The 9,745-nt window shown below is 41.9% G+C and overlaps 1 protein-coding gene across 2 annotated transcripts; it reads right to left on the minus strand.

Moving 5' to 3' along the window:
- Window positions 1-370: 370 nt before the first annotated feature.
- On the minus strand, window positions 371-8,818 carry LOC135472664 (COUP transcription factor 2-like). 2 transcript variants are annotated; one of them, XM_064752270.1, is made up of 3 exons: window positions 7,993-8,818; window positions 6,887-7,408; window positions 371-1,344 (listed from the first exon to the last, which is right to left on the minus strand). In XM_064752270.1, the coding sequence occupies exons 1-3, from the start codon at window positions 8,504-8,506 to the stop codon at window positions 1,070-1,072; spliced, it is 1,311 nt and encodes a 436-aa protein (XP_064608340.1). In that variant the 5' UTR covers window positions 8,507-8,818; the 3' UTR covers window positions 371-1,069. The 2 variants fall into 2 exon arrangements, with proteins under 2 accessions (XP_064608340.1, XP_064608341.1); XM_064752271.1 differs by having other exon boundaries at window positions 8,041-8,812.
- Between the last annotated feature and the right edge of the window lie 927 nt (window positions 8,819-9,745).

Below are 9,745 nucleotides of genomic sequence, written 5' to 3' on the forward strand. Positions count from 1 at the left end.
CCATTTTATTTATCTCAGGGTCAAATATCCATGTTTCAGTTATATTTACTGTTATGAAGTTCTTCTGGTAATGCTGGCTAATAACCTATAGGCAATGCATCTTCTAAACTCAACATTTCCATACAATCTCCTTTATACACTGCTAACAGTGTCTGGCCTTATTCGTTTTTTCTGTAAGTAGTTCTGATCCCTATAAAACACACTTTGCTCCCTACACAACACATATAATGCACATGTGGTACCAAAATAATATTAGTATTTAAATCAGCACAATCGTAAGACGTGGTTTTGAACCTATGACACATACTTCATATATTTATACATATATATATATATATATATATATATATATATATTCATATATATATATACTTTTCTTATAAAACATCAGACAAAACACAGAGTTCTCAGTCGGTTTCTCACTACATACCGCTACAGACATGCATGGCTTTAAACCATTGGACAGACTATATAAAGTAACAATACCTCACACTGAACAACCGGGTCTCAGTAGACACCCCCCTAATAAGTGATAATACAAGGGGTCAAGTAATACACAAACACTAGTCCACAATTCACGTATTTTTACAAAAAAGTGAGAGGGTGGACCTGGCCAAATATCTTGGTTATATCATATGAAATGTCTCGGAAGTCACATTTTGGGGGGAAAACTCCTCGGAATAAGTCTGCGAGCCCTCTACATCCACCTCTATGGATTTCGGGTGTGCAATTTAATTAACACCTTTTAAAACATTTATCTGGTTGCAGGAACACTATAGTTCTCCATGCAGACGGCTCCTGTATGGAATACGCTTGAAGTGTTTTATACAGTCAGTCAGTACTAGTTCCCGGTTTGTTTAACTGCAGCACTGTTCTTCAATGTCGGTTCGTGGGAGGTAAGAGGCCTTTGCTTCAGGTCTCACAACCTCAGGCCGTACTCCCGGAAAGTCATCACCCCAAGGTTGGGGCGGGATAAGTTCTGGAGACAGTACCCAGGTGGGTGATGAGGTGCACCAGTTAACAAGGACAGGAAAAAGAACCGCAAATCATAAGACTAGCCAGTTTTAGCTCATTGTATGGCCATATATGACCAGTTGAAGGAGCCGCCGCTCAGGAGCATATCTCGTATTAATGTTTCAATTGGAGTTTTACCTACCAACCGGACAAAGAATAGCTGCTCGATAACTTGTGCGCTGACAGTCCGCAATGAGGGAAGTCGCAAAAGGAGCTTCCCGAAGCGGGTGGGTTGGTTGGGGTATTGGCTACGAACGTACTCTTCCAGTGCGCATTGGGATTTCTCCTGGAGACTCTCAATGTGGTTAATATCACTCAAGCCACAGGCATCTGTGAAAATACAAAATGATAAAAACGTTTTCACTCACCTGAAGTTTTTAATGCTTCCTTGTGGAATATTTTTCAGTTTTAAATCAAAGAAATTCTTGTCAAGAGAATGGGTCATGAAATGTCACATGTGTCCACAAATTGTTTTCCAAATATTTATACGAATAATTCAAACAGTGAATTTGACACTGATGAATTTTAAAATAATTCCAAAAAATAAAGATAAAATGGCCACTGTAATAAATAGTTTTCAATCACAGATTACAGTTACACTGATTGTAGCTTGTCTTTTTCTCACAATTTCACTTTGAATAGTTTTGCTTTAAATAAATCTGGATTACTTTTAACAAATAACATATTAAGGAATAGAAACTCGGCAAATTTTATTTTAAAACGATATTCATAACGTTCTAAACACACATTTAATCTATTAACCTTAATTTAGAACGACTCGCCAGTTTAATTTAACGAATTGTGGTGACAGTTATTAATCTACACATCGTACAAATTCTTTCCGCAGTCAGGTAAAAATGACAACTATGTTTAAATTTCTCTACTTCAGGCGATAATTATCTTCGGCGATTGGCTGGCGGACTCGGCCATGCGCACGGTCAATGGTCAGTGGTGTGGAATGAGGGCGGGAAGAAGGCGTTAACTAACATAGTACTGCCCCCAGTTTGTTCTCAACTAACCCCAACCCACCTTCAGTAAATCCCCACCCTGATGAAAACTAAACTGATCGCATTTAGTTCGCTGATATTAGCGTACTGATAAAAACCGCAGACTCTGAGAGCTGTCGACTTGTTTCATGAGCTATCGAACAGAATCGATAAGGTACAAGAAGAGAAACAGCTAACCCTACGCTGACAAACACCGACTTGGGAAAACCTATTGACATTGCTGTTTGCAGGAAGGCTGCATTTCACGGCTTTTGACCATCTGACGGCTCTAAGGCCAGCTGAACAGAAACCCGGGCGACCACAAAGGCTTGAAATAGACAAGGGATCTCGCCTGTTAGAGGGTTACTCAATGAACACACTCGATCCTAATGGTGTATTTACTGGAGAGAAAAGCAAGAGTCGAAAATAAACCCAACAACTGCAGCCCAGCCTCGTGTGACCTTTACCGTTAGCAGTTGTTACATCGCGTTGTTTACGGTCGTTTTGGCTGCAGAATTTAGTATGTTTTATCTGATACAGCCTAGCAAAACAAGACCCGCCAGAGGATGATGAGCATGTCCCCTACCCTCCCCCATCCATGGGATAATACAGCCCGGCCCCCTTAACCCACCACCCAGACTTCTACGACAAACCCCTTACTTTTTTCATTAAATCAATGAGCTCCTTGGCAAAAGCAGAACTAGCTGGCCAAAGAATGGAAGGAAACGTCACCCATTGTTTACGATAACAAAGCCCTATTCAGCCTTCATCAAAATTAATGTTGCCCAGAAATCTGTCACCCCATCATTGTGATGACGGAGCTGAGGTCCCGGGTTCAAATAAAAAGCAGATAATTCTGATGTTAAGTTATCAGCTCATCCTTGTTCTCCAAGAATTTCGTGATCATTTCTACAAACTACCAATGTACTTCATCCTAAACTACATAAATCGATTGTTCTTGAAAGAAAGACGTCTTTAGAGCAAATAATAAAACTGAAAAAGCTCTCAAAAAACTTGCACGAATTCCTTGGACCAAAAATAGAAATTCGAAAATCTAAAATTATCAATTACATCAATTTTGTCTCTGTTTTCAAAGTTCGCGTGGCTGCCAAAGCCCCCTAACTCCTGTCAAATCGGCCGACAGCTTTTCGGAGAGAGGTGAAAAAGCTGAGCACGGTAGACACCCAGCCTTCAAAATGCCTTGACGACGTTTTTGTAGACATAGGGAAGCCCGCTAGGCTTTGGTTGTGTTATGCAAAGATCAGCGCGAAAGCAGATACGTGACTAGGTTGAATTTTTGCCACTTACCCTGTATTCTCACAAATAAATAAATTTGATTGAAAAGCTGAGCAAATTCTGTAGCGAACTTGCCCCGAGAAGCTGACAGCGACACTGAGTAAACCGGCACATGTTAACGACGAAATGTAGGTGGTATGGAAAAGGCGAAATCAGGGACAGTATTACGACAGTTCAACTCATAATTAAAGACAAAGCTGCTCAAAAGCTGCCGAGGAAGCAATGGTTAACGGTGACAAAGCATTTCATTCTCTGATATTGATTTACTGTTATCTCTAAAAAGTCGTTTATTTGACAGATGGTAACCCAGGAAATGTCTTTAACAAAGGGATGAAGAACAGAGTATACGTTCACGCGGCTTTTATCTAACCAACGGTTCCTCCGCGCCTTGTGGGATTGCCCCAGGAGCACGTCACAGTTAATTTCCCAGCTCTCTGCTCAGAGCCTTACCGTCTTGCAGTCGTCCAAACCGCGAAGACACAACGACGGAAGGATGGATGCTGTCGCGCTAACTACGGGCACAGCCTGCAGCCGACACTGGCCGTATGCGCGTCTGCGGTCGAACGGAACAGGCTCTAACCACAATAATATTTGAAAACCTGCCGCAATGGTTAGCCAACATCCTCTCTAAGGCCGAAACAAAATCTCCAACCGTGCCATATAATATGGAGAATAAAACTAACATAAAATTCGTTATAATGACACTTGCGTCTGCACAGTCTCGTGCGATATGTTGTTCTTCATCAGTTTTTTGACATTTTATCCCGTATTAATACTCAGTCCGATGGTTTTCCTTGTACAAAAGCTGACGATATTAAGAGAACTAAGAAACTGATGCTTAGAGCTGTGAGAGTCTTGTCCCTTCCTGTTTTAAGCAGAATGGAGATAGAGCGACTGCAATTAGCAGCTGGGCCAGTGGGCTTTGATTCCTCAACGCACCCAGCTTCACCCACACAAGTCCGCTAATTCCCTCAATATACTTGAATTTCTATTGCTCAACACTGAGGTTCTGCCTGTTGTTTTCTCCAAAAGGCAAACCTCGTATTAAGTTAACATAAAGCAATGACGGGAAATTCGCCACAATGACTTGAAGCGTTCGAGAGAGGAATATAATATGCAAAGCGGGAACAAACTACAGTCTTGACAATGACTTGATGAGTCACACCGAATTTTTCTTGGCTGCCTCTTACTCCTACCCTCATCTCAGACTTAGTTCGGGGGTCGCGAGGGCCTTTATATTCCATTCTCCTTCCCATGGATAGCAAAAACAAAAATTGTCTCCTCACATTTTTAGAAGAAAAACAAAAGCATGTTTTTTGAAAAACAAAACTTTTGGAGTATATCCTGGTTTGTACTACCAGACGCCTAGATGTGGGACAGATAACCATCTCAACAAAACCTCTTTCGAATGATTCTTTAACAATGTCAGAACAGAAAACCCCAGCCTTGTCCTGGACCCTTTCGCCGGAGATCTTGTAAGGCTGTGACGATTTTCAGTTCCGTCACATAAATAGTTAAAACTGGTATTGCGACGCAGCGGTAAATACTAAGGTTTTAAGTGACAATAGATTTACTAGACGAGACACGGATATCGATCCACGGATTGTTGTATCCATAAAACCCTGTATTTGAAAGCCTATTACAGCCTATTGTTTACTTATCTCATCAGTGTAAGTGGGATCGTTAGACAAGGGCTCTCACTAGGGCTCTCACAAGCATTGACCAGTTACAAGTCCTATGGTTATAAGACCACTTTTATTTATACGTAAATCAACCTAAACAAATTGCCTTGATCAGCAATTTTAATTATAGAACCTAAACCAGAAGTTTCTGAAATATCAACCTTATCAGGTTAAACTGTTGATGCATCCACTAAAAACATATTAGTATAATTCAGTGAAATGTTCCCATAGAACTTTTTGACAGATTAACACGGCAAAGGTAATTATTTAAAGGGTACAAATGTTGCTGTTTAATTTGACTACCGTTCGGGCAAAAGTTTTCGTGTAAAATTCAATGTTATAATTACTTAAAAATAGACATTCCCTTGCTGGTAGATCATATAGAACATGTAAAACACTAACAATATGGGATTAAATGCAGCGATTACATCCACTGTCGTACACCTATTCACCAAGACAATTATGTTAATTTAATCACAGGACAGCCTGGGTTTTTAGACCTAACGTGAAGAAAAATGATATCTGATTAATAACTTGTTAGGAAGTGACAAGACGGCATTTTGATACCGAGTAAGAGTGGCATTGTACAAGTAGCTTACAATTCATATTAGCAATGTACAAGTAGCTTACAATTCATATTAGCAATGTACAAGTAGCTTACAATTCATATTAGCAATGTACTAGAGGCTGAGAATTCACTGACACTATACAAGTGGCTCAGAATTCATTTTAGCACAGTACAAGTGGCTCAGAATTCATAGCAGCTATATACAAGTAGCTCAGAATTCATGTTCACACGCTCGCTGATTGCTGGTAATTGTTGGCTCAAATACAATCCTAGACTTCAAAATCTTACTATTACCAAAGTAATAAATAAAATACACATCAACTGACATGATGTGCTATATACAGGGGTTAGAAGTTAAGAAAATGTCAAATCCTTTTATGGACTAAAAACTGAAAGGTATCCTGGACAGTGAAGTTAGGAAAGGTCACATGTTCAGAACAGCGAACTGGGTGTTCTTAGCCGCATTTTTCTTCCCTTATAAAGCAGTTTCCAAAGAATGTACAGAAGTTCAGGACAATGAGGAAAAGTTTATCAGGTAAAACAGAAACAGACTCTGCATGTCGCCTTCCATGTACTTCCTAGTTTTCACATATACATTGCAACTACGAACATTTCCCGGCAAAGTCATAGTCTTTAACAAGCTATGATGGGCAAGAGGCGCACGTACATAAGGGATTAGCGCTAGCCAGATCAAAGATCAACCTCCGGCTGAAATATTTAAGTCACTCTTTGGTAAATAATTTGCCATTTAGTTCCCCTGACACCGGACTAAACTGGAAAATTATCAAAAGGGCTCTCTATTTGCGCAAAATAGCAAAGTTCACAATCTTGACGAGGGAGAAAATTTGACGTGTACACGGAAGATATGATAAGGGGTAAGTGAGAGTGTGTTGCCCGTGTCACGAGGTGTGGAGGCATTTATTCGCACCTCTACTTAGTGCCGCTCCTGTATGCGTTATGGATGCCAAACACATAGAAGAATATTTTCTACCCAGACTATACGAACTGAGACAACATGGGGTATATACGAGATATAGCATACACTTAATTCCCACATCATAAACTCTGTAAAAAATTTCTATGATTTCAAGTCAAGTTGCCAAAGTTGATTTTCAGCCCAAGGTTTCTGAATAAAAACTATTTGTAACTAACCAACCTTTTAACACACTTATCTAGTGATATTTTTCCCCGCGGCAACTTCTCCCTTAATTGCTCTTCTCCGAAGGGTTAAGCAATACAGAATAATAAGCCAGTATTAAACCCGCTGTTACTACACAAACACATATTTCTGGCAAAAAAACAAAAATGAAACTAATGTAAAATTTTACAAGTTTACTCACCGGTACTGAAGAGGACTATGGCTTTCAGACAACTGTATTCGGCCGAGTCGACATGAAGGGCCTTTAACTTTTCGACTTGCTCTTGGAATATACGAATATGATCCATAAAGGCCACCACTCGGTCGGCTGCCATGGGGCTGGCGTGCAGTCCGGCGGCGGCCAACAGGGGCGCCACATGGAGGGGCATGGAACACTGGGCTGCGTTTAATACGAACAGTTCGCTCCAACTCAGTCGCAACAAAGCTACCTGATCCGTTACTTGAAGGTCCGGAAAAAATGGAATATTTCTCGCCCATTCAACAGCACTGAATAGCAGTCTGGCGGCCAGTTCGCAAATGTTTTCAATGCCCATAATATTGTTCGGCTGCATGCACTGACTGTAGCGGGACGTTGGGTAGGGTTCTGCCCGTAAAAGCATGGATATGAAACTAGAAAAATAAGTGTGTCCGTTGAGAGGGTCACCATTCAGAGCCATTGGGTAACCGTGATGTTGGGTGGGAGGAATTCGGCCACGTTGAACAGCTAGAGAAAATGAGAAAACGAAACAGTTGTCATTTTTCAGTGTCTTCATCTCGTTCACATCTGCTCAGGAAAAAAAGAGAAGACTTAGTATCCTTTGAGGAAATTAAAAATCAAGTTAAAATATTTATATCAATTTTCCTTTTTAAAATAACTTTAATTTTAACCGCTGAAAATATAAACGTTGCTCAAGATCATATAAAAGAGATAGAGGATAAATCGAATAGCCATCGGGGTCTTAAGTTAAGAACGAATCCTGCGCAACGGGTGAGTGTACGTTCACCGTTTTTTTTTAATGTAATAATATTTCGAAAGAAAAAGCACTGTATAAGTCAACTGTCATGAAATATTTGAATTTGTAATAGCTGTTTAAATTTTTTAATGTTTCATTTCACAGCAGAAAACAAAAATCCGAAATGCTTCCCCATTTAAAATATTTCAAAACGCTGTCAGTCCGGTTTTCACAGTTAAAACGACTCATGGGGCGCAATCAAAGACAAGGACAATTTTGAAGCATACAGTGCTTGTATTTTAGTTTGAAAGTTTGAAAGAATATTTTTGGTGGCTTAGCGGTGAGCTATACTGACCCGGCAGGCTCCTTCCGTAAGAGGGGTCTGCCACGAGGGCCGACCTACCTTCCCTCCGCATCCCCATCTTTAAGCACTTTTTCAGTCGGCAATACTGGCACTGGTTTCTGTGGTGCTGGTCTATCGGGCAGTTCCGGTTCCCTCGACATGTGTAAGTCAGGTTCCGACGCACTGAGCGTTTGAAAAAACTTTTACACCCCTCACATGTAAATTGTCCGTAGTGTTTCCCCGAACTTTTGTCACCACACACAATGCACTCGATGTGTTGCTGCTTGGCATCTCCGTTGGCACTGGGAGTTTGGCTGTTGTTATTGTTGTTATTGTTGTTATTTACAGTCGGAGTGGTCGGTGTGCTGGTGACTGGTGGCTGGGTAGGCGGCGGCGGCACGGGCGGCGGCGGTGGGATGGGCTGAGGTGGCTGACTTGGCTGGGGTGTCGTGGTGGCAACAGTCAAGTCTTCGTTAGGATCCCGCCAAGTGTTCACTGTATTCGGCTGAGAAGCAGTCATCGCCATATTGTGGCGGAGATCTACGTGGTGTTACGACAACCAGCTGTAAAGTTCAAAGTAGCGTGAGTAGCTGGAGTTAACACAGTGTCATGGGTAGAGGTCTGACTACTACACACTGACGAGCCGAAGTGACCTAATACACTGCTACCAACGCTCTCCCGCTACTTACCGGCGACCCGATCTTTTCAAGATGTTCCTTCAACTCGTGGAGGCACGTAAATATACGGGGCCCCCTAAACAGCCCAGATATTGAAACACTTTGGTGTGCTCTCTACGCGTAGGAATCGACTTGAACGCTATTGGGAGAGTGCATGGCCGTCTGAAGCACTCTATATGTTTTGAACTCTGACACAGCTGTTGAAACTGTCGAGTTACTATGGCGACTACTTCCATATATGGAGTACTGTGTCATTTAGGTTCAAGAAGCCTATTACTGAGTGACAATAACTGTCGTATGGTCGTGGCCCTAAGGCATGCGGGGCATAGCCATGGCCTGCCTCAACAAACTCCTATTGGTTGCTGAGATCATTGATTATCCCTGTCATGACTGCCTGTGGCCCCGTCCACATATCCTTGCGCTCGTGTCTTAACGCCCGGGCCCAGGTCATGTGCCGGTACAAGCCAATAGGCGGGGTCTAAGGGCTGGCCCATTAAACGAACACAAGACCTCATAACATCTGGGAGGGTGCGAAATGTGGGTGGAATTTATCCACGACTTTTTTCCCCTCCACCAGCTGAGCGCAAGTAAATCACATAATGTCAGAATCACCTTCAGCTGAAGCGGGCCTTGCTCGGATCGTTGGCGGGTAGCGAGCGAAAGAGCGGGGCGCGGGGGTCTGCAGGCCCGGGCCTTACGGTTCACACTGCCTGTCGCTGTAGGCGAATGCCATAACACCAGAGTCGTAACCTCTACCGTTTCTGATTACACGTCAAAACCTACACTGACCTGAATAACCACATAGGCGTAGAAAAGCTGTCTTAGTATATGATAAAACTTAAGTGAACGACCAAGCTGTGCACTGCTTTATCAACTGAACCTCCTATATCTTATTTGCTCAACCTCAGACAGCGCTTTTATGTACACGAGCGCTTGAGAATGGATTTAAGCAAGGTTGTTTTTTCTCTCTCGTTAATTTTTCCAACGTTTGAAATTTTTTCTACAGGCTTTACTTCGTATTAATCAAAGAGCAGGGAAGTTTGCAATTAGGTCAGAAGTGGCTGTCGCAAAGTGTACAGTGTGCTTAA

This window comes from Liolophura sinensis, chromosome 8 (genome assembly GCF_032854445.1).
Source record: "Liolophura sinensis isolate JHLJ2023 chromosome 8, CUHK_Ljap_v2, whole genome shotgun sequence".
NCBI classification, from domain to species: domain Eukaryota; kingdom Metazoa; phylum Mollusca; class Polyplacophora; order Chitonida; family Chitonidae; genus Liolophura; species Liolophura sinensis.

What these genes read in the sequence shown, in the direction of transcription:
- LOC135472664 (XM_064752270.1), bottom strand. Translation starts at nt 8,506, where the DNA reads ATGGCGATGACTGCTTCTCAGCCGAATACAGTGAACACTTGGCGGGAT. An exon ending in TTACGGAAGGAGCCTGCCGG is followed by an intron (nt 7,409 to 7,992) that starts GTCAGTATAGCT and finishes CATTTTCTCTAG; the next exon opens with CTGTTCAACGTGGCCGAATT. An exon ending in CATAGTCCTCTTCAGTACCG is followed by an intron (nt 1,345 to 6,886) that starts GTGAGTAAACTT and finishes GTATTTTCACAG; the next exon opens with ATGCCTGTGGCTTGAGTGAT.